This window comes from Scyliorhinus canicula, chromosome 13 (assembly GCF_902713615.1).
Source record: "Scyliorhinus canicula chromosome 13, sScyCan1.1, whole genome shotgun sequence".
In the NCBI taxonomy this organism is placed as follows: Eukaryota; Metazoa; Chordata; class Chondrichthyes; order Carcharhiniformes; family Scyliorhinidae; genus Scyliorhinus; species Scyliorhinus canicula.
The window spans coordinates 22,047,555-22,073,258 of NC_052158.1; the positions used below are offsets into that span (position 1 = coordinate 22,047,555).

Consider the following 25,704-nt stretch of genomic DNA (forward strand, 5'->3'; position numbering starts at 1 on the left):
AACCCATCGGGTCCAAGCTGTAGCTATGGCCCCACAGCTAAGAACATAAGAACATAAGAACATAAGAACTAGGAGCAGGAGTAGGCCATCTGGCCCCTCGAGCCTGCTCCGCCATTCAATTAGATCATGGCTGATCTTTTGTGGACTCAGCTCCACTTTCCGGCCCGAACACCATAACCCTTAATCCCTTTATTCTTCAAAAAACTATCTATCTTTACCTTAAAAACATGTAATGAAGGAGCCTCAACTGCTTCACTGGGCAAGGAATTCCATAGATTCACAACCCTTTGGGTGAAGAAGTTCCTCCTAAACTCAGTCCTAAATCTACTTCCCCTTATTTTGAGGCTATGTCCCCTAGTTCTGCTGTCACCCGCCAGTGGAAACAACCTGCCCGCATCTATCCTATCTATTCCCTTCATAATTTTAAATGTTTCTATAAGATCCCCCCTCATCCTTCTAAATTCCAACGAGTACAGTCCCAGTCTACTCAACCTCTCCTCATAATCCAACCCCTTCAGCTCTGAGATTAACCTAGTGAATCTCCTCTGCACACCCTCTAGCGCCAGTACGTCCTTTCTCAAGTAAGGAGACCAAAACTGAACACAATACTCCAGGTGTGGCCGCACTAACACCTTATACAATTGCAACATAACCTCCCTAGTCTTAAACTCCATCCCTCTAGCAATGAAGGACAAAATTCCATTTGCCTTCTTAATCACCTGTTGCACTTGTAAACCAACCTTCTGTGACTCATGCACTAGCACACCCAAGTCTCTCTGAACAAGAAAACTTGTTGCTGCATTTCTAAATCCTATTGCAGCCCCCCATCATTCGCTGCACCCTCGTGGACCCTAACAGCCAAGACTCTAGGGGCGGCTATCCGTTCCAGCGCACCCTACATTTTACCCATCATGCATTTAAGGGTGGCCAGGCCCACAAAGATGCAGGTGAGATAGTCAAGAGCATACCGGTTCTGCATGGCAAACAACCTGAGTTGAGATAATTGCTTGGTTATTGCCCCGAGGGCCCCCAAGGTTTCGTTGCCCAGGATGGTAAGGCTACAAATAACTGAACCTGCCCAGCGTGCCAACTGATGGTGCAGTATCCACGCAGAGGGGCAGGGGACCGTGGTAGGGACTAGAGTCCCGATAGCAATTTGGTGGGGAAATGGGGGTGACAAAACATTGGTCGCTGTGCCATTAAAATAGTATCCTCGCTCCATGTACAGGCTAGCATCACAATCAGTATATTGGTGAAGTAGGGATTCCCCAGTAAACCAGTTCATCCAGCTTCGGAATGCCCATTCAGGCCTCCTAGGAATGCGGAAAGCCCTAGTTCCAACAGTGATATGAGAGACATTCACCCAGCCACAAAGGAGCTGGAGGCCTGGCGACAGCGGGACACAAGTGGCATTGTAACAGGTGCATTGACCTGATGTCAGGACGACACTTTGGATCAGTACAAGTGGAGAACAGACATATTCGTTTTCATCTCTACCAGCAAACAGCCGTACCCCTCACTGCTGAAACAATTCTCGCACGACCGGGAGTCTCTATTGGGAGTGAAAGGGCTAGGTATATACGCCCTCCACAATTGCAGCTTATCATACTGTGAGTGGGAATTATCCCGAGGGAGGGGAAGGCAAATAGCTGGTGGGGCCGAACCCGGATCGTAAGGAAGAGTAACTTGCTCGGGCGGTGGCTCGGAACTCTGACAATGAGCCACCGTTTGGGGAGTTCCCCAAAGTGGTAAGACGGAAAATAACCTAGACGCCAATGCGGGGTTTGGGTAGCAGACAACCGGCTCCTGGCCATACATGCCGTGGTAGATTTGATAGAAGAGATTCATGCTGCCCAGGTTCCCTTCGTTCTGGGTCCTAAGTGAAGTAAGTATACCTCCTGATAACCTGCGTTCTGGTCGTGCCTCCCTTCTTACTCGTTCCGCCCTCTTGCTATTCCTCCTCTCTCCCCTACAACCTTTTCCTACCCCCTCTGCACGGTCTGATTTTACCTTTACGGCACCAGTCTTATCACATCCAAAAGCAAATGTACATTTACTCCAAAATAAGGCAATGTCCATGCAATGTTCCCGTCCCAACGACGGGACCGATATAAGTGTTTCATGAGCCCTTCATTGTCCTTTAACTTGATAACCTTCCATGAGTCGCTACTGTGCCCTCGTACATGGGGGCATCGGAGAATATCACCTCTGCATAAGTGAAATGTCCTTGTAGTTTGGTCGGGATTACAGGTATAGATGGTGTTCCAAGTGAGGCGAAGCCGAAGACAGCACAATCTGTCATGCTCCACACCAGTAAAATAGCGCTGGGAGAAGGAGGCAGGTTAGTGACCGACCATTGTGCAGTGGTGGAGATGGACCCAAGCACTCAGCCCCTCCACTTTAACCGCAGTGGGGGTGGTAAGGAGAACTTGGAAGGGCTCCATTCACTGTGGCTCCAACCCCTTCCGAGTCCAGTTCTTAACCATGACATAACTACCAGGCTGCACTGAAAGCGAGCTATGTAATGGGGACAATGACAGGTGAGCCGCTCAAACCTGGCTATGGAGTTCCTCGAGGGCGTTAGTGGGGGCTAGAACATAGTTAGTCCGTTCTTTAGTCAGATGGTGAAACTGGACCAGTCTGGGAACAGGCAGGTTCCAGGGAGTTCTAATGGGCCAGCCGTAAAGATCTCAGCAGGAGGGGACTTCCGGTAGCGGCGATGACGTAGGAAGCCGCACATTTGGGAGCTCCCGTTTTAAAAGGATTTGTCGGCTCTTTTTAGAGCCTAAAACGGAAATATTTCGACGTCTCCCGGTGGGAGAAGGTGTGCTGATCGACTTTCCCCGCAGTCCATGACTCGAACTCGGAGTGGAAAGGGGGAAAAAACGGCAGCAGCTCCCCAGAAAAAACGGGGGAAGGAATCCAAGATGGCGGCCGGCGGAGCTCCAGAGGAGTGGAAGCAGTGGTCCCTGGAGGAACAAGCTGCTCTCCTGCGCTGTTTTGCAGACTTCAAGGCTGAGGTACTGAGCTCTCTGCAGGAAACGAACAGAAGGCTCTCGGAGATTCAGACGACCCAGGGTGCTGCCATCAAGGAGTTGCAGACGCAGGCCACTGAACGAGAGGAGGAGTCCGGGATCCTCGTGAGTAAGATGGAGGGACACGAGGCACTCCGCAAGAAGTGGCAGGAATGCTTCGAGGAGCTTCATCACCGCATGAGGCGGAAAAATTTGCAGATCTTGGGCCTTGCGGAGGGGCTGGAGGGGTTGGACCTGACAACCTACGTGGCTACGATGCTGAACTCGCTAGTGGGGGCCGGGTCTTTCCATCTACCCTTGGAGCTGGAGGGAGCACACAGAGTACTGGCCAGGAGGCCTAAGGAGAATGAACCCCCGCGTGCGGTGCTGGTGAGGTTCCACCGGTTCAGTGATCGGGAGTGTGTGCTGCGCTGGGCCAAGAAGGTGAAGAGCAGCAATTGGGAGAATGGGGTAGTATGGATCTACCAGGATTGGACTGCGGAGGTGGCTAAGCGGCGGTCCGGGTTTAATCGGATGAAAGAGGTGCTTTACAAGAAAAAGATAAAGTTCGGAATGGTGCAGCCTGCGCGCCTGTGGGTAACTTATTCGGACCGGCATTATTATTTTGATTCCCCGGAGGAGGCGTGGGCCTTTGTGCGGATGGAGAAACTGGACTTGAACTAGGGGTTGGGGGTTGTGGGGTCGGTTGTAATACTTTATTGCTGGATACTGCTGTTGCAGGTGGTTTAGAATTATTGTTGCTATCTGACTAGATAGATAGCCATCCTCAATGCTACCGTGTTGCCCTTAGGATTTATATGCTTCTTATAGTTATACTGACTAGCAACTATCCCTCAGCCTTGTCATTTGTATGTACATGTCATGATTTGTAAACTGTGCAGGGAAATCAATGGTAAATGCATCCATCTCGCAGACCAGTGTCGATAGACCCTTTGTGATGTGCTTTCCTCAAGTCCATTCACCGTGAACCATAGCTGGCACCGCTCAGGAAGGTAACACAATAGCCATTCCGGTTGTTCCACTACCTCCAAGGCATCTGACTACCTCGGGGTAGCAGCACCGTAAAAATCTTCCTCATGTCCCTTAGAAGCAGCACACAACTCAGTCCATCAGCGACCAAAAGGTCCTTATCCCTCACTGGGGGTTTTTTGTAGGAAGTGCATTCCGTTTCCCATAGGAATGGTAACTGATGATATCATGTATCATGCACTGATTATCTTGCTTTATTAATTGCAGGAGCTTCATGCAATCCTGTTTCTATTCCTGACTTCCTGACTCTGACGTCGAACATTGTACTGAACCATGTAGCCTGCCAGCCCTGGCTTACTTGAGACAATAGCTCAGTTTTCTTCAAACCCCTGTTGTCTGTTATCATTTTCCTTACAGCATGGAGTGTATACTTGCCATTATTCGTTTTTTTGTTAAACACCACTCACACACTTAGTACAGTTAACTTTTTGGGTTACAACCCAATTGAATTTATACGTAACAGTCCCTGACAACTTACAGGACATTTCATCTATAATAACTGCTATACTCTCCAATGCTATATTGGTTGCTGCATTGGTTACAAATTCCCCTCGTGGCAGCTTGCTGCCAATATTCTTAGACTATTGTCATTTAAAATACGGGGGTTCCTCGTCAGTCGCTGCTGACTGCCGAGACCCTTAATAACTCCACCGCGTAATACGCCCCTCCAGGAGACCACAGATCACCCATCAGCTAACGTCCAGTTGGAGATGTCTGACCTGAGGTTTCAGTATTCAGTAATAATTTGATATTTTGATTTGTTGCTAACCCGTAAGGTTTTTCTTCCGGGCTCTATCATTTAATTCCCTCAAACATGTAGCCAATTGTATCATTAGTTTTTTCCCATACTGTCTGAAACATTCTTCACCAGAGTGTTGTTCAGGTTCTTCATCTGCATTATTGTTGCTTCATCTGAAACTGAAATGAACAGGTCAAAGGCGGAGAGGGCCCTATTTCTTGATTTGTATCTTCCTATCCTTGCTTGGATATTCCAGAAGTACCATCTCCAGGACTTCCGGATTTCCATTGCCACCATTCCTCTTTTCTAACTCAGTGATTCAATCAGGTTGAAACTTTCCCTGATACATTTTGGATATTGCTACTGCGTCTACTTCTGTTTTTAATTCTGATTGTGACAGGATAAGTTCCGAACATAATATTTTCACTGTCTCATCTGTCCTATTGATGCTACTAACAGGTTTCAGTTCACTGGCATCCTGACACCACACCCAAACATTCATTTTTCCGTTGTCTGAGCGAATTGGGGATATGATCTATCCTGTGGCACAGCATCATTGCAGTGATACAGTCTCTAACACTGTTAGGCTCATTTTACGTCCCAACAGGTCATCCCAACAGCATAAGCTACGTACTTCCTCACGAATCGATACCACAAGTCTATCACTTGTCCACAAGCTTGCACAGCCTTTTAGAGTCACATTGTTGTCGGCCAAATTATCCTTGCAGTAATTGCACATTGTCATTAATCTACCATCCCACTGACACTGACACTTCTTGGATTCAAAATCCACCCTGTGATCACAAACCTCAATCATTAAAGTTGCCTGATATTTCACAAAAGAATCATGGCAAAACTGAATGCCCCAAATCTCCCTGGGGGCTGCAGCATCACCCCCATCGCTGTCTTTGCAAATGCATTATCAATTCTCCTCAATACCTAGTATCTGACCGTCTCCTGGGTTTCATATGACTACTACCAGTCCAAACAATCGGGCTACAGAATGCCCCACCCCTGACATGCTGTTTCCTGATGCTCACTGTGAACCATCTTAAACTGAGGGCCATTAATCACCGCCCTTGATCTATCATTCCATACATTTAAATCTTTACTGATTACATTCCTACGCTCATTGCCCATAGGCTGCCGATGGAGTATCATAATTCCTCTGTTATTGTTCAATTTGACCTGATTTCTTTTCTGACACAATTTATTTTGCTCCAGACGCCATGGTTCTCTAATACAATTAGAACATAGAACATAGAACTACAGCACAGAACAGGCCCTTCGGCCCTCAATGTTGTGCCGAGCCATGATCACCCTACTCAAACCCACGTATCCACCCTATACCCATAACCCAACAACCCCCCCTTAACCTTACTTTTATTAGGACACTACGGGCAATTTAGCATGGCCAATCCACCTAACCCGCACATCTTTGGACTGTGGGAGGAAACCGGAGCACCCGGAGGAAACCCACGCACACAGGGGGAGGACGTGCAGACTCCAGACAGACAGTGACCCAGCCGGGAATCGAACCTGGGACCCTGGAGCTGTGAAGCATTTATGCTAACCACCATGCTATCCTGCTGCCCCTAGTTGTATGTTCACCCAAATTTTTTATGATTTTGTCTTTACCTGTCACAGCCTCAGCGATTACTTCTCCTGTGGTTTTATTCGGCAGTTTCACCCACACTTCCTCTCTGTCATCAATTGGTTTTCAAATCCTAATTTTTCCTGCATCCTCTAATTTTATTAAATCTTTCCCTGTCATCAGATTCTTATTTCCTGATACTGCAAGTAATTATCCTAATCTAACTTCAGGTCTAACGTTTCTATTGCCTGATACCCCCTCTATAATGTAATCTCTAACTTCTGGTCTAATATCTTTATTCCTTAAAGTTCCTTCTACAATGTATTTAACCCTCTAAACTTCATTTCTTCTGCTAGTAACTTTCTTGCGATGAATTGGGCACTAAGACCCTGGTGGAGCTGTGCCGTGTCAATTTCAACCGTTTAGTTTCAAAGTAATTTCCTGCACAGAGCTCTGACTGCTTGGGAGTAAAACTTCTCTTTGTGTTTATGCAAAGACCAATTTAGTGCTGAGCATATTAAGTTTCTACCTCATAATATTGATCACATTTCTTGCCTGCCATTTATAACTTCTAATTGATGTGAAACTATTTTTATTTATTTATTATTTTTTTTTTAGCAGCCAAGACTATGCCGAGTTGCAACTAATCATTTACAAAATCCCAATTTATACATTTTGATTTCACTTTGTGTTTATTTCCTGAGAATTATGTTTTAATTAACTCCCGCAATGTTAATCATTATTACTAAGTTTCTAAAGAACTTTCAAATACTTACTCCGTTTTAAATCTCACTTTAATACCTCCTAAAACACAACATTTCACAAAACTAGGAACAGAGGATATCACATTCTTATTTATCAGGCTCATTCATTCATTGGAGATCTCCATTCAGACAAAATAATTCAAATCATTATACTTTCATTCATTAACACAAGTTTGTCTCTGGTTCCCCCGAGTGGCCATTCATCTCCCAATTCTGTTTCATTCAAACAACCCATATCTTCCCATAATAAATGTTAGCGTAACGAATTATATTTGTACGGAATTGAACTGTCCGCAAACATTTCATCAACGGTCGTTACTGAACTGTTCCTGCGACATCACATCAACCCGATAAAGACCTTAACCAATTTTAGCCAATTTGAATTGTACGGAATTGAACTGTCCGCAAACATCTCATCAGCGGTCTTTTACTGAACTGTTTCTGCGACATTACCTCAACCCGTTAAAGACCTTAACTGAATTAAAGTGTAATTTAATAGAACCAATTTTTAATTTTCTACTCACATGCAACTGACTGACCAAGCAACATTCCATCAGTCACCAACTGAATTGTTACCTCATTCCAACCCTCCGCCGTACCTGCATTGACTGAAATCAATTCTTCTCATCCACCAGACTGACCTTTGATTTCATCGAGACAATCTTACCTGATCAAATGCGAGTGATTAGACTGTTAGCAGAATACGAGAGAGAGGAAAATCGATATGGCGAGTTTTATCTACTCATACCGTGGGCCCATTTCCTTTTTCCCCTTCCGAGAGCAGTCCAATTCTGATTTCGCAGATGAAAGGCAAGCATCTAGAGAAATCCCCGATTTTGGCACCAAATGTTAATTCCTGATTCTTTGTGGCCAGTCTGGAATCAATAAAATCTGAGATGGATGAGCAGGTATCAATTATTGTTTTATTTCCATCAGCTTGTAAGGCTGTCGTGGGACATTAGAACACACACAGCTGTCTTCTAAAGTTCCCAAAAGTTAGTGAGAGCTAAGACAAAGAAATCACAGCACATATTGATTAAATCACATCAAGATTCGCATACAAGCTTCCCATAGGCCAATGTATACACCTTCTGACCTGGCCATATATCCTGATTGGCTCACTTCGCATTTTCCCAATCCTGGCCTCTTGTTACCCAGCATCCTTTTCACTATTCTCTCCACGAGGCAAAGCTCCCCTCCCCCTTCCTAGCCAAGCTGTGCTCATCCCTTTGTTCTCTGGCTGTGAACTCATTACCCTCAGGGTCCTACTGTCCATCATATTCGTTTGTTCACTTCCTCACAGGTTCTAGTTTTCCTACTAGTGGAAACATTCTCTCCACATGCACTCTATCTAGGCCTCTCAGTATCTTGTAAGACCCCCCTCATCCTTTGATACCAATGAGTACAGACCCAGAGTCCTCAACCACTCCTCATATGACAAGCTCTGATACACAGGATATATGGCATAGAAAGAGGCTCCTGGGACCTACTAATCCTTTGTGGTAATTGTGCCCCACTGGAGCTTCTTCCCATCTTTTGCCACCTACCATTGCAACCATCTATTCCCTTCACCTCTATATGTTTGTCTAGTTTACTTGTAAATGCACCCAAATTATTTGCTTCAACCACTTCCTGTTGTAGCAAGTTCGCATGATTATCACTCTTTGGGAAAATAAGTTTTTTGTTGGTGAATTACTTATTGGACACCTTATCAACTATATTATATCCATGACCTCAGGCCATGCTGTTTCCCACAGAGTCAACATTCTCTGTATCTTCTCTATTAAAAACTTTCATACTTCTAATGGCTTTAAGAAAGTCAACTTTAGACCTTCTTCAAGAGTGAAGAGACTCAACCTGTCAATCATTTCCTGATGTATGTCCCCATGCCTTTCTGCAATCTTCATTGTAAAATATTTTCCCTTGCCAATCCAGGTTTAGAATTATTTTAGAACAGCTTCCTTCCTTTTCAATTCTGCCTTTATAGAAATAAAGCTTTGTAATGGTCTTGTAAACTCCTGTTGGAAGATATTATGTGGCAAGTTGGGTAGTGTCCCTACCTCTAAGCTGGGAACTCCAGATTTAGGTCCCTGTCCTTGACTTGCCGGCAAACAAAAGTGTATTTATAACACAGCAAATCAAATTGAAGACCAAATTTCAAACTGTTCCAACAAAAACTAATCGCAGACAGTCAAACTGAGGGGGGAGATATCTGATCATTTATGTACTGGAAACAAACTGGAGTCTCTATCATCACTCCAAATAGCTAGAGGTTACAGCATGCACGTGAGAAAATCAATGTTGGCACAGAAACTCAGAAGTCTTGGGTGCAGAGGGCGTGTTGGTGGGATGTGGGGACCAGTTAATTCTGGTGACTGGCTTGACAGTCACTGAGGTGCCATTAGACAATTCTAGTTCCAGATGGGATGAATTCTAGATCTTACGTTATTTTCCAGGGCTCCTTGATGTCATATTCGATCAGATGCTGCCTTGATGTCAAGGATACTCTCATCTCACAACTGGCATTCACCTGTTCCGTCTATTTTTCAACTCGGGCTGCAATAATGTCAGGAGCTGAGTGACCCTGACACCCAAGCTGAGCATCTGTGAGAAGGTTATTTCTCAGTAAGTGCCACATGATAGAACTGCTGATGACCCCTTCCATCCATTTGTTGATGATCAAGAGTAGACCGATGGGGTGACATTGGTCGGATTTTTTCTGGTTCTTGTGTAAAAGGCATACATGGGCAATTTCCAATATTGTTGTGTAGATGTCTGCATGGCAGCTGTACTGGAACAGCTTGGAAGGGATTGTCCAAGAATGGGGCTATGTCCTCACGCCAGCGTGAAAACCGACGCCAACCACTCCAGTGTCAATGGCCACAAAAGTGAGGAATTCTCCCCTTTCTAGGGGGCTAGATTGATGCCGGAGTGGTTCCTGCAGCTCCAGTCGAAGAGCCGGCGTGAGTTAACGCATGCGCGGAATGGCCAGCGTATTGCTGCGCATGCGCGGTTGTTCCCTTCTTGGCGCCAGCCCCCGCTGTCAACAGCCCCCTGACGGGCATGGCAGGAATCCCGCTGGCACCCGAAAAACGGCGCAGAAGAATAGGGAACCATTTGGGCGGCGGGGCGGGATTCAGGCCTCCCCAATGGGATTCTCTGACCTGGCGCAGGGTCGGAGTCTCTGCTAAGGGCGTGATTCTCCAACTCCCCACTGGGTCGGAGAATCACCTGGGGCCGGCATCAATCTCGCCCCCGCCGTGTCCCGAAGTCTCCGGCATCAGAGATTCGGCGGGGGCGGGAATCGCGGCCGCCTGTTGGCGGCCCGCCCCCCCCCCCCCCGGTGATTCTCCGGCCGGCGATGGGCCGAAGTTCCGCCGCTGTCATGCCGGTCCCGCCGGTGGGGATTAAACCACCTACCTTACCGGCGGGACCACGCGGCGCGGGCGGGGGCGGGCTCCAGGGTCCTGGAGGGGGCTTGGGGCGATCTGGCCCCGGGAGGTGCCCGACGGTGGCCTGGCCCGCAATCGGGGCCCACCAATCGGCGGGTGGGCCTGTGCCATGGGGGCATTCTTTTCCTTCCGCCTTCGTCATAGTCTTCACGATGGTGGAAGCGGAAGAGACCCCCCTCCCCTGCACGGAGATGACGTCAGGAGCCGCCGATGCTCTGGTGAATGCGTGGACTTCCGCCGGCTGGCGAAGTCCCTTCGGCGACAGCTGGCATGGTACCAAAGGCCGTTCCTCCCGGCTGGTGGGGCGCCAACCACTCCGGCGCGGGCCCAGCCTATCAATCTTAGAGCTTGGCCCCTAAAGGTGCGGAGACGTCCGCAACTTTGGGGAGGCCCAACGCCAGAGTGGTTCACGGCCCTCCATCTGCCGGGACCCCCCGCCCTGCCGGGTAGGGAGATTTCCGCCGATGGTCTGGAGCATAACTCGTCAGGACAATACCAGACTGTTGTCAGGGCCTACCACGTTGTGTTGAATGGCACTTTCTGAACTGTAACATTTCTATGCTGCATGTTTAGCATTCCCAGAACCTGACCTGTCTTCATAACCATGGTATTTATGTGGCTTGTCCACTTCCGTTTCTGGTCAATGGTAATCCATTATTAATGATAGTTGGTTTTCAGCGATGAAATGCAATTGCATATCAAGGGAGATCTTTAGATTCTCCCTTGTTGGTAATGATAATCACATGGCATCCGTGTGGTACAACGCCTACTTGACACCAATCAGCCAGATGCAATTATTCTCCAGGTATTTCTCTAAATAGACTGGAAGTACTTCAGTATTTGTCAGTTTGTAAATTGTACTTAACATTCTGTAATCAACAGCAAACATCTCGATTTCTGACCTTATGATGAAGCAGAGGTTTTTGAAGATAGTTGGAACTAGTCCACTATCCTGAAGAACTCCACAGTGAGATGTCTTCGAACACCAGGTTAAAGTCCAACAGGTTTATTTGGAATCATGAGCGTGGCTCCTTCATCAGGTGAATGAAGAAATCCTGCAGTGATGTCCTGTGACCGAGATAATTGACCTCACCTGGGAAGAGTGCCCTTTGATTCAAATTGTTTTTCGTTTTTCTAGTGCTCATTGATGCCCATTGGACCAAAGGCGGCCTTGATGTCAAGGCGTCTCACCTCACCTACCGCGTTCAAGTATATTTTCCATATTTGAGCCAAGGCTACAGTGATGTCAGGAGCTAAATGAACCTGATGCACTCCAACATGAACATCAAGGAACATGTTATTGCTGTGTAAGTGCAGTTTGATAGTATTATTGACAACACCTTCCATCACTTTATTGATGATCGAAAGTAGTTTGAGGTGGTGATGTTGTTTGCATTAGGTTTATCCTGTTTTCTGTGGACAGAACACTTCTGGCCATTTTTTACTTTGCTCAGGTGGATGTCAGTGTCATTACTGCACTGGAACAGTTTGATTAGAGGCACAGCTAGTTCTGGAGTCTAACTCTTCAAGAGGGAATGCTGCGGAGGGAATGCTCTCAGAGGACATTAAATTTGCAGTATCCAATGCCTTCAGCCGTCTCTCGATATCCGGTGGAGCGATTTGGATTGGTTGATGGCTTCCTCTCTGATGCTGGGGTTCAGATTTGGCGATGGAAAATGATCATTCATTGACACACTAGGATGCTGGATATGACTCCAACTTGTAGCATGATATATAATTACAAACCCTATACTGAATTTGCTGATTCCTTCAAGATCATCAGTGTTGTGCACTATTCTTCATACACTATTCTCATATGGTCAAAGCAACTGTCAGCCAACTGTCAACTATTTTCCCATGGTCCACGAGGAGATTATCGCCAACCAAATTGAATTTATTTTCTGCATCTTAGCTCTTGGGAAGTGCATTTTGAAGAAGACAGCACACTGAGACAGTGAAATTTATTTAATCATTGGTATTTGGGGAACTATAATGGAGATGATGATGAATCATATCAATCAATCACCGATAATTAATTAACACGATTCAAGTCGAGCAAGGTCAACCCATGAGTGGTGGAAATCCTTTGGAATTATAGTTTTCTTCAGTTAGAGTTTCCGGTTTAAACATTTCAAGCCTCAAATTACTCAAATCCTGTAATTGTCAGTATTGTATCATCATCGCTGTCGTTATATTTTGAGAGTGGTAACTGTCATTATGAATTAGTTCATTTGATTTATTTTAGAATTCAGATGTAGAGTTGAAGAGTTACTGTAATATATCATCGGTTACAGTAAATGCGCCACAGTAAATGTGTGATTCACATCTAAACCATATATCAGTACTTTGGCCATTCCTTTTAATTTCTGATGTGGAGATGCCGGCGTTGGACTGGGTTGAGCACAGTAAGAAGTCTTACAACACCAGGTTAAAGTCCAACAGGTTTGTTTCAAACACGAGCTTTCGGAGCGCAGCTCCTTCCTCAGGTGAATCTGTGGATTCTGAGGACCTGAGGAAAGAGCTGCGCTCCGAAAGCGCATGTTTGAAACAAACCTGTTGGACTTTAACCTGATGTTGTAAGACTTCTTACTGTTTTAATTTCTTGACACTCATCCATTGTTGCAGAAGAGAAGCTCAAAGGGAGTGAAGAAGGTAGGTACATCGATTATGTATGTCATACTTGTTTTCAGTGGTCATGAAAACCTGTTGGATCTTTCTGGTCGAGCCATACATTTGTTAAATGGGAAGAAGGGCCCGAAACGCTTATGGCCCCGAGGATTCTATTCGCATATAGAGGGCATATTCAGCTCCATTCTTGTTTTCATTTCGATGTAAGTAGGAGTGAATACTATTTCTCCCGGTCAATGATTACTTGCTTAATTTTACAAATACTGGAATATGTTATAGGCCATTCAACGTGGCAACTGAGCATAACCTTTTGAAATTATATATGGTGTAAAACAGCATTCCAATTGGAAACTTGGAATATAAAGCCATGGCCTGTTTCATATGTATATTCGTGAAACCTGACACCAATATGTTTACAGTTTAATCAGAGGGACCAGATAAAAACCATGTTAACAGCTCCATACATCAGCAAACATGTGCAAACTTAGTATTTTTGTTTCTAAGATTCATAGATTTTAGTGCACAAAGAGGCCATTCGCCCATCGAGTCTGCACCGGCCCTTGGAAAGAGCACCTGACGTAAGGGTACCAGCCTGTCCCCATAACCTAGTAACCCCACCTAACCTTTTGGACACTAAGGGCAATTTAGCATGGTTATTTCACCTAACCTGCATTTCTTTGAACTGTGGGAGGAAACTGGAGCATCCGGAGAAAACCCACGCAGACACAGGGAGAAAGTGCAAACTCCACACAGACGTGACCCGAGGCCGGAATTGAACCTGGGACCTTGGAGCTGTGAGGCAGTGGTGCTAACTGCTGTGCCGCCACACCGCCCCATCATGCCGTCCCCCATTCGAACATTCTCTAGAATTTATAGAACCGGCTCTGTCTCCTGTAAGAAAGAATCTCGCCTGCATTTTCCTCACACACACAACCACTTTCTTGCCTTTGATGTGCTTCTCTCCATGAACCGAATTTATCGTTCCCCTGAGTTTTGTTTGTTTACCTTCAGTGTGTTGGCATAACATTTCAGATTTCTCTTTGATGCATACTTTTAAAGAGGCAAAGATTGAGATTTGACAATGTGTACTGTGAAAATTGATGAATAAAATGTGCAGATTGGTGAATGAAATGTGCAGAGCGAGGTCTGCTGACAAAGGGGCGTTGCAGTCGAAAATTAGTTGGCAGAAAGAATGGAAATCTTTAGTTCTTAGTTACTGTTATGCCTGTTCCAGTAAGATACGTCTGTGCAGAATCATGCTGTGAGTTTGGCATTATTTTTTCTTGATACAGCATGTTGGATCTGGTATATATTCCATTCACTGGGGCAAGTGAGCATAACCTTTTGAAATAATATATTGTATAAAACAGCATTCCAATCTTGGAATATAACGTCATGGCTTGTTTCATATGAATATAAGCAAAACCTAACATCAATATATTTAAGTTTAATCAGAGGGACCAGATAAAAACCACGTTAGCAGCTCCATACACCAGCAAACCAAATTTGGTATTTGGTTTATAACATTCATAGAATTTACCATGCAGAAGGAGGCCATTCAGCCATTAAGTCTGCACCGGCCCTGGAAAGACCACACGGCTTAAGCCTACACCTCCATTCTATCCCCGTAACCTATTAACCCTACCTAACCTTTTGGACAATAAGGGCAATTTAGGATGGCCAATCCACCTAACCTGGACGTCTTTGGACAGTGGGACGAAACCGGAGCACCTGGAGGTAACCCACACAGACAGGGAGAGAAAGTGCAAACTCCACACAGTGAGCGAGGCTGGAACTGAAGCAGGGAGCCCTGATGTGTGAGGCAGCCGTGTTAAGCGTTGTGCCACCCTGCTGCCCCACTATTTGCCCCATTCTAACATTCTCAGAATTTAGAGAAACGGCACTGTCTCCTGTAGGAAAGAATCTTGCCTGCATTTTCCTCACACACCCAACCATTTATTTGCCTTTGATGTGCTTCCCTCCATGAACCGAATATATTGTTGCCCTGAATTTTGTTCGTGTACCTTCAGTGCGTTGGTATAACATTTCAGATTTCTCTTTGATGCATACGTTGAAAGGGGCAAAGAATGAGATTTTCCAACATGTACTGTGAAAGAGAATCCAACCGAGTCCGCCTCCTGCACTCGATCCCGATAAGCCCACCTGAACTACACAGCTTTGAACACTAAGGGGCAATACTTACCTGCACATCTTTGAGGTGAGGGTGGAAACCGGAGCACCTGGAGGAAACCCATGCATACACAGGGTCAATATTTGCTGGCCTTCGATGACTTTTAAAATTAATATTTTGAATACGTGACACTGTATCAATGAAACTTTGAAAATGTTACTTTGTGAAATTTGGTGCTGTTTACCACTAATTATTCAAATGTGCGATGCACCTTTCAGTCCCTTTTAGTTATTTAAAAGCAGACTTATTGCAATACTTATTTTTTCGATTCGTTGCAACCCCAATGGAGGACGCAGGATCAGGACAATATGATTTCCCATGACCTCCCCGGAATATGAATGTTGACCCACACGATAGACGTCGGATCCGAACATCCCATTACCTTCACTTCGAGAACATTTGCCATAACTGAGAAGCGATACGCTCAGATCGAGAAGAAGGTTTGACTGATGAGGTTCGGGGTCAAGAAAGTTCATCAATATATCTATGGACTTCGCTTCAGCATTCTCAAGGACCGTAAGCTGCTCTGAGGGCTCTTCAAGGTAGTTTGAGCAATTTACCCATTGTTTCCACCGGCATCCAGCGATGGACATTGCTGCTTGCAACATATGACTATATTCTGGAGCACTGCTCTGGGACCAAGATTCCCCATGCTGATGCGTTATGCTGTCTTCACCTACTGACCAAGCCACCTCCATCAGCGGCTGTCCACACAGTCATTGTCACCCTTCAGTTTATGGACTTTTTGGCATCACAGCATCCCACATCCGTGGTTGGACCCTGACTGACCCTCAGCTGGCCCGCATCTGCCACATGGTGCAGCATGAGGGTCAGGATAGGGCCCTATTAGAAGTCCGGTGGCGGCATGTAGGAGGAAATCGCACGTTAAATGGTTCCTTCTCGACGCTTGATTTTTTTTAGAACTTGATGCCCAGTCCCAGGGGCAATTTTTCAACAAATGAGTGCAGGAAGACATAAGGAAGGAGTGGATGTCCAAAAACCAAAAGAAAGCCATCGTGAAGAAGGAGGTGAGTTAAGGTGCAGTGTCAAGTGAAAGGGCCAGCTGGAAAGATGGTGGACGCTGGGTGGCTGAATGGGGCTGCAATGTTCACAGCATAAAGATGACCAAGGAGTTTGAAAAGCAATTTGCAAAGCACATGAGGCAATGAAGGCAATGAAGATACTGGTGGGGTAGGTGTTTGCTCCGGTGAAGGTAGCGGTGTTGAGGACATTGGCCGAGGCGCAGGAGCAGGGTGAGAAACTGCAGGGAGTGGAGGAGGCCTTGTCCCAGTACAACGTTCGGCTCACCTGGATGGGTGAGGAACTGCAGGGAGTGGAGGAGGCCTTAGATATCATAGAATTTACAGTACAGAGGGAGGCCATTCGGCCCATCGAGTCTGCACCGGCTCTTGGAAAGAGCACCCTACCCAAGGTCAACACCTCCACCCTATCCCCATAACCCAGTAACCCCACCCAACACAAAGGGCAATTTTGGAAACTAAGGGCAATTTAACATGGACAATCCACCTAACCTGCACATCTTTGGACTGTGGGAGGAAACCCGAGCACCCGGAGGAAACCCACGCACACACGGGGAGGACGTGCAGACTCCGCACAGACAGTAACCCAAGCTGGAATCGAACCTGGGACCCTGGAGCTGTGAAGCAATTGTGCTCTCCACAATGCTACCATGCTGCCCTGTCTTGTCCCAGTACAACGTTCGGCTCACCTGGATGGGTGAGGAACTGCAGGGATGGTGGAGGCCAACAAAGGTCTGCGAGTGAAGGTGGAGCACTGGGAAAACAGATCGAGGCAGCAAAATCTGAGGATCGTGGGCCTGCCCGAAGGGATGGAGGGCCCGAGGCTGACTGAGTACTTTGCCAAGATGTGCCGGAACTGTTGGGGGATGGGGATGATCCTTCCCGGTACGAACTGTATTGGGCTCATCGGTCATTGAGGCCTAAACTGAAGTGAATGAGCTGCCATTATCAGTGATTGTTTCCATAGGTACCTTGTGAGGTGCAGTGGGCTGGAGCTGGTATATGTATATTCCAGGACTTAACCGTGGAGTTGGTGAGGAGTTCAGCAGCCTTTGGCTGAGTGAAGATGGCACTGTGTAACAGTGGTGCGGTTCTGCATAGTGTAGCCAATTAAGTTAAGGGTGATCGACAACTCCAAAGACTTTTACTTTGTGATGGTGGAAAGTGGCGGAGGTGTTTGTCAAAGCAAAAGGACTGCGGGAGAAGTGAGATATGGGACAGAGGGTTGGTCTTGGACTAAGGGTAGGGGGGATGATGAAGATTGTATATAGCTCTAGTTTTTATTTCATGTTGTCATGTGTTCAATGGGTGAATTGTCTATTTGGATACGATAGTTGGGATTCTTTGCAATGATGGTTTTCTGGGGGTTGTGTGTTTGAACTGGTTTTGTTTTTTTGAAGGGGATTGCTTTGTTTTCCTGACCGTCTAGTGGTGAGGTAATTGGAGGGGTGTGGGGCCTGGGCAGGGGGCTCCACACCAGCCAGCTCAATCTGGCTAGTGAATGGGAGTGTTGTGGGGAGGGGCTGCCGTCATTGGAGCCTGGTTAGATGGGTTTTGATGAGCCTAGGAAATGAGAAAGGTGGGAGGAATAGACCGATACTGGGTGCGGTATTTTTGAGAAGCAGTGGATGCGGGGATTCTGGGAGGGAGGGAGTGGTTCGATGGCAACAAAGGGAAGGGGCGAGACAGGCCGAGGGGGGAGGGCCCAGAGTTGTGATAATGGCAGATAGGAGAGGCTGGGGAGGAGGGGTAGGGGGTTGAGAGACCCTGTGGTCAGGATAATTACGTGGAACTTGAGGGGTTTGGGGGGACCAGTGAAGAGGTTGAGAGTGTTTGCGCACCTAAAAAAGATTAAAGGCTGATGTTGTCATGCTATAGGAGACTCATCTGAAGGTGAAAGAACAGGTGAGGCTTAGGAAGGGCTGTATTCCATTTAGGGTTCAACAGTAAGGCCTGGGGGTGGGGTAACGGTTCTGGAGGGTAAAAGAATGAGGTTCCAGATGAAGAAGGTGGTGGCGGACCAGGGGGATAGTACCAGGGGCATTGGAGGGGAGGGCTGTGGCATTGGCAAGTGTGTGAGGAGTGAATCTGTGGACCCGTGGCGGTTCTCACATCCGAGGGAGCTGGAGTATTTGTTTTTCTCCTCGGTTCATAGGGTTTATTCGAGGAAGACTTTTTCGTAGTAGGGAAGGCATTGTTAGCGAGGTTAGGGAATCAGAGTATTCGGCGATAGTGATCTCGGCTCATGCACCACATTGAATAGGCAGCGTCCTGGAGAAGGGGTTAGGGAGAGTGCAGAGACAGGGGTGGAGAATGGATGTGGGGTTGCTAGGGGACTGACGTTTCTGTGAGAAGATCGGGAAGATTGATGAGTACGTTGGCTTTAACCGTACAGGGGAAGTATCGCAGACAGTGATATGGGAGGCTTTGAAGGCAGTAGTGAGGGGGGAGGCCAAGGTGGATAAAGAGGAGAGCATAGAGCGTCAAAGGCTGATAGAATAAATGTTAGGAGGTGGACAGGAGGTACATGAGGGATGCAGATCTCGCTCTGTTGGACAGATGGAGGGAGTTTCAGGCTAGCTTTGATCGGTTGTCCACGGGGAAGGTAGTATGCCAACTGAGGTGGGCAAAGGGAGCGATCTACGAATATGGGCAGGAATGCTGGCAGGCCAACTTCGGAAATAGTCCATGTGCGGGATATGAGGGGGAAATTGGTGGTGGCCTGGACCAGATTAATAAGGTGTTTCAGGTATTCTATGAAAATTTGCATAGGTTGGAGCCACCGGGGGAGGATAGAGGATGCGGGAGTTCCTGGATGGATTGGAGTATCTGAGGCTAGAGGAGGAAGATAGGGCCAGACTGGGGGAATAGGAGGTTAAGGAAGAAATTAGGAGGGTGAAATCGGGGAAGATGGCAGGGCCAGATGGATTTCCAGTGGAGTATTTAAAGCAATTTAAAGACAACTTGGCGCCGCTGATAGTGGGGATGTTCGAGGAGGCAATCATTGATGCGGGTCTCAATCTCCCTGCTGTTAAAGAAAAATAAGGACTCAATGGAGTATGGATCGTGTGGGCCTGTATCATTCCTGAATGTTGATGCCAAGATACTGGCGGAGGTACTAGCAGCTATGTTGGAGGGGTGCCTTCCGAAGCTGAGAGGGGAGGACTGGACAGGGTTCATGAAAGGAAGGCAGCTATATTCAAATATAAGGAGGTTATTAAATGTAATCATGATGCCAACTGAGGGAAAGGAGACGGAGGTGGTGGTTGTGCGAGATACGAAAAAGTTGTTTGATCGAGTAGAATGTGGATATTTGATGGCGATTATTCAGAGGTTTGGAATTGGGCCGAGATTTATGGCGTGGGTACAGCTATTATATAAGAAACTGAAGGCGAGTGTCCACACAAACAGCATGATACCAGGGTACTTTGCTCTGCACCGGGGGACAAGATAGGGGGTGTCCTATGTCCCCTCTGCAATTTGCATTATCATAGAGCCTTTGGCCATCGCTTTATGGAGCTCGGGACTGTGGAAGGGAATAGTATGGGAATGGTGGGTATGGTAGAACATGGGGTATCTCTGTACTCGGACTACTTATTGTTATATAAAACAGAGCCAAATACGACGTTGGGAACATAATGGAACTTCTCCGAAGATTTGAATCTTTTTCAGTATATAAATTGAACCTGGAAAAGAGTGAATATTTTGTGGTGGCCCAGTTGGGCGTAGGGGCAGGAGTGGGATGGGTGCCATTTTGCAGGGCGGCAACCCACTGCAGGTTCCAAGGGGTGCAGGTGGCATGGGACTGGGGAGGGCTTCATAAGTACAATTTTACTAGCTTGGTGGGGAGGGTGAAAGTGGACCTGGCAAGGTGGGACAACCTCCCTCTGTCACTGGCAGGTCAGGTGCAGGTGAGTTACCGCGATTTCTGTTTCTATTTCAGTGCCTGCCAATCTTTTTGCCAAAGGCATTCTTTAAAGAAGTGGGCAAATTGGTCACTTTGTTCATTTGGGGATTGTGGGGTGGGGGAGGGTTGGGGAGACCGCTCCCCACCAAGGAAGAACAATCATCAAGACACCTGCCAACATGATCTCTCTGGGATAAATACAACTCTCCACCTCTCAGCAGGATAAGGGACACCCCTTGAAAGCAAATATAGCAAATTGTTCATACTTCCTAGAAAAATATAAGATAGGGCTATCGTGCCACTCTTGGGCACACACCAAAACAAACCTTCCCCAACTTCAATTATATCAGAGGCACCAATGATACAGTATAACATAATTTCCTTGGACATGATATCTGCCTGTACATTTGAGGTACCAGATGAGGATTCTTTCATCGAAAAATAAAGCAAAGAAATACAGAAAAAAACGTAAAGGTATTGGTTATAGGAGGATGCTTTACAGATAATCTCAGGTCTTAACAAAGACCCAAAGTCCAGTACAGTAGAGAGTAATCATGCCACATTTTCAAACAGAGAATACCAGCAAATATTCGTACAATTGATTCAGATTCTAATCATGTGGGCGGTGTCTCCCTTCATACAGACAATGACAGGATAAAAAGAAACCAAATAGAGCAGAATACCAGGATAAAGCCATGAGCACATGGCCCTACAGAGCACGCGTCCCTCCCAAGACAAAGCTACACATTCAAAATCTAACTCAGCCTCCCACTGCCTCCAGGAAATGAAAAGATACTGGAAGGGAATGACAGGATACCAACCTCAATACATGTTGTGGCCTGGCGGAGTACACTGCCCTAAACAGCAGCTGTTTCGCCAAGGACACTTATATCTTGCCCAGACCTACCAAATCACGTACTTCACTCCTCTCTAACCAAATCAGAGGCACAACACAGAACCCTGCCGACACTGGAAGACTTGAGCCATCCTCCACTGAGGAAACCCCAATGTACACCTTCGCAAAAGGGATACGAAAGTCAGAACAGCCTAGCCTCAGAAGAAACAGGAGAATTATTCACAAGGGAGCCCAAGCCTCAAGAAGGAGGGCTGTCTGGAAGTTCCTATGCAAGACCACTTTGAGGAGGGCGCCTTACTCCTGCACCTTGAAACCCAACCGAAGAAAGACCCTACGAGCAACCCAAGAAAGCTCGATAAGCAGACCACACCCAAGCATGTACCAATAGTTATTTCCTCTTATTCTAACAACACCAGAGGTGTCAGTCACAAAAGAGGAAAAAAAAGGAATCCAGTATTCTCTCGGATATAAAGTCTGTCCATACATTTATAGGTGATAAGCAATAATTCCATAATCCCAAAATAAAAAATGTAGAGAAGGAAAGCACATCACTCATGGTTCTTTTTAAAAATAAATTTGAGAGTACCCAATTTATTTTCCAATTAAGGGGCAATTATTTAGCGTGGCCAATCCACCTACTCTGCTCATCTTTTTATTAGTGGCGGTGAGACCTAGGTAGACATGGGGAGAATGTGCAAACTCCACAAGGACAGTGACCTGGGGCCGGGATCGAACTTGGGTTCCTCGGTGCCGTTAGGCAGCAGTGCTAACCAGTGTGCAACCATATGATACACTCACAGTTCTAACGGGGAGGGGAGGCTTTATAAGGACATGAGAGGCTATACCAACCATGTCTATACCAAACCATCTATCTGTAACCCTGCTGGTGCTTCATCTTCTCGGCACACAAAAGCGGGCATTACAGCCTATATATAAATAACAAAACTACTTAAAAATTGCACATCCCTCAGGATGATGTTTCAGTGCACAGAGCTTGGAAAGGTCAAAGCCATGAGGATACAGGATTACCTCATAAAGAAACAAAGTTCAGGATTAAAGATGCAGTACAGGATAATATAACCATCTACTAAGCTTGGAAAGGCTACAGCCATGACAGCCACCCTCAGTTTCAGCGAAGCCCCTGCACCTCCGTCATATCTACATCCTTGGTAAAACGACCCCTAGGTCCTTGTGGGTGAAAAAGACCTGTCGTGTTGGGGGCGGGAGTGGGGGGGGGGGGGGGGGGGGCGTCTCCAACATTTTGATCAACACTGTCAAGACAAAGTAAGGCCAGTGGTCAGGGTCTCTTACCGACCTCAGGTCTTGAAGATGGGACACAATGTTCTCCGTCAAACTCAAAATACTCAACCTTCAAATGGAGCTTGTGAAGGCATTGCAGTTTGTTCTCAAATTCAGCATGGAGTTCATCCCCAGCTCCCCTCAGGAGGCCACGTGAGCATTCTTCTCTGTAAATTACTATTCCAGTAACATAGCCACGATTCCACCAGCTCCTCAACTGGACAGGATTGACACTGAAGGAACTCAACCCTTTGAAACAAATGCCTTTTCTCTGAAATTTGGGCTGGATCAAAACTGGTGAAAAAGTGAAATAGAGATTTGGGGCTGAATTCTCCGATTTTGGGGCTATGTCCGGAGGATCCGTGGCGTTTTACTTGGGAAAAATCGGCAAGGCCTCAACATCAATCCACCAACCAGTGATGGGCGAACAGCCGTGCCACATAAAATGTACGGCTTCTCGATAGAAACAGCCAGACAATTGCCGGGTCCGTGGCCGCGCATGTGCACTGCGATGACTTGTAGCGGTCTCAGCGTACAACATGGTGCCGGCCGCGTGCTGACCTGACCTGCCCAATACGGACCCCTGGACACTCCCTTGCCAGCCCCGGGCCACCCTACACCAGTCGCCCCAGCCCTCGATGAAGCCTCCCTGGCCAGCGGCATGTCTCCCGTCCGACTGTGGCGGCATTGGACACAATCTGTAGCTGCGACACTGGGTTGCTTTTTATCCTGCCGTAGCAAGTTGTTTTCAATTAAAAGTGCCTAAATCCAAATTCTCAGCCAGAAATCCACCTTTTCTGCATCCACTCAACACATCTCCATCACCATAAGTCTGTGAAAAGAACTTGTCATGATATTTGACACTTGCCACGATCCATCAGCTGATCAATCAGTACTCCATGTTGAACAGCATTTGGAAGAAGCACTGTATGTACAGAGTATGGGAGAGGGTTTCCATTACTTAACGTGTCTCAGCAGGAACAAAAAGGCAAAGTCCTGGAGGTCACATCCGTCAGACTGGGCCTGGTGAAGCTGTTGAGGGAACAAAAAGGGTAGGATTAACTTTCATGACCGTTTCCCAGAGAAGTTAACAGCTAACTGTCACAGATGCATTTGGAATTGACAGTATTGATAGGAGAGTTATTTGAAGATATGATTGCATCTTCACACTGAGGATATCATCTATTTCAATCGAGGACAGTATGGTGGCACAGTGGTTCGCACTGCTGCCTCACATCACCAGGGACCCACATTCAATTCCAGTCTCAGGTGACTGTGAAGTTTGCACTTTCTCCCCGTGGGTTTCCACCGGGTGTTCCAGTTTCCTCCCACAGTCCAAACATATGCAGGTTAGGTGGACGGGCCATGTGAAGTTGCCCCTTAATGCCCAAAAGATGTGCAGATTAGGGCTTACAAGGAAAGGGTGCCAGAGTGGGCTTACCTAGGTAGGGTGTTCTTTCAGTGGGTCGGTGACGACTCGATGGGGCGAATGGACTCCTTCCGCACTGAAGGAATTCTATGGTTCTTCTATGGTTCAATAGTTCATTTTGATGTGTGGTACTCACTGCACTGTCTGGGATAGATTCAGAACAGACAGAGCAACTGAAAACTGAGCATCCATGACACACTTTGAGCAGTCATCAACAGTCATGTATCACAATGAGTAAGCTCATGGCCCGGTATATCTCCCAATAGTATTAGCATTAAAGCAAACAAAACTGCTTCAATCAGGAGTTCAGGAGAACATGCCAGATACACACCTAAAAGTGAGGCGTAAACTTTGTGAAGTTGAAACGCAGGACTACACAGACACTGAACAGTGGAATTAGCATGCACAAGACTGAACACAACCATCCTATACTAAATGGATCCGATCATATCTCTGTAGACCTGCCACAACCAGCCATTAAATGTATGTGTGTTGCATAAATGGGGCGAACCACTTCTCATCTCAAACCTAAATGATGCCCAGGTGCGCATGTTTTTGAGTGGCGGTTTTTAACTTGCCACCAAGGTAAAATTCCACGGACAAGTTATCTCAGCGATATTGCTTGGTTCCCAGCCATTTAGCATTCCTACAACACCAGGTTAAAGTCCAAAATGTTTATTTGGAATCACTAGCTTTCAGAGAGCAGCTCCTTCATCAGGTGTGCATTGGTGTTAATAAAGATGCAGAAAAGGGAGACCGCTTTTACAGCAATATCGAAGCAGTCTTGTAAAAATAACTTTTCAATTAACAATTTCATTGCCCATAGCTGTCAGGCCACTTGAGGACAATTGTGAGACTACCTTGGTCGCATAGTTAGTCTCTGTTCTTTGCAATATTTGTGTTTATATTACTGTTATTCCAAACGAATATGTTTTGCCAGAATTGTCTACTCAGATTTTAAAAGACTCTAAACACAGCTTAACATCAACGACCTGATAACCATCATCATGTTTCTCAGAACGGGGCAGTAGTATTCGCAAAGCAAGTGAGCAACAAGAAGTAAAATCATGGCATTAAGTTTTGGAATGAGGTGGGTGGACTGAATTGGATTGAATTGGATTGTTTATTGTCCCATTTACCTAGATACACGGAAAAGTATTGTTCTGCATGCAACTCAAACAGATCATTCCATACATGAAAAGAAAATACATAATAGGGTAAACGTAAAGTACATACTGTATCAGGTGAAGCATACAGGAGGGTAATATTACTCAGTAGAGAAGATGTGGAAATAGATCAGATCAGTCCATAAATCCATCAGTTCATAAGAGAGTCGTTTAGAAGTCTGGTAACAACAGGGAAGAAGCTGTTTTTGAATCTGTTTGTGCGTGTTCTCAGACTTTTGTACATCCTGTCCAATCCAAGAAGTTGGGAGAGTGAGTTAGGCAGGTGGGAGGGGTCTTTGATTATGGAGTGGGGGTGTGGAGATGCCGGGGTGAGGGGAGTGGCTGTGAGTGGGAACTCCGTCCTTAGAGTCAATTAATAAGCCACTTAACGGCCTCAGTTTGAGAAAAGGGTGGGCTTCCAGTCCCAGGGCGTGTACCAAGTATCTCCCAATATCGGGGCCACGCAAGGCTGCCCTGGACCCACTCCAGCGTCACATTGCTGCGAGTTCCGGGCGGTTGAGAACCCGGAGGAAATCCCGTCCTTGCAGTTTCACTGAAGTTTGCTTCAGCAGAGT

At 46.5% G+C, this 25,704-nt stretch overlaps 1 protein-coding gene across 4 annotated transcripts in view; it reads left to right on the forward strand.

Moving 5' to 3' along the window:
* LOC119976159 (E3 ubiquitin-protein ligase TRIM39-like) overlaps positions 1-25,704 on the forward strand; it is a 154,318-nt gene that overhangs the window by 35,069 nt on the left and 93,545 nt on the right. For all 4 annotated transcript variants that reach the window (XM_038816378.1, XM_038816380.1, XM_038816381.1 and 1 more), the window contains one exon: positions 13,239-13,265. In XM_038816378.1, the coding sequence (XP_038672306.1) occupies positions 13,239-13,265 (27 nt within the window). The remainder of the gene's footprint in view (positions 1-13,238; positions 13,266-25,704) is intronic.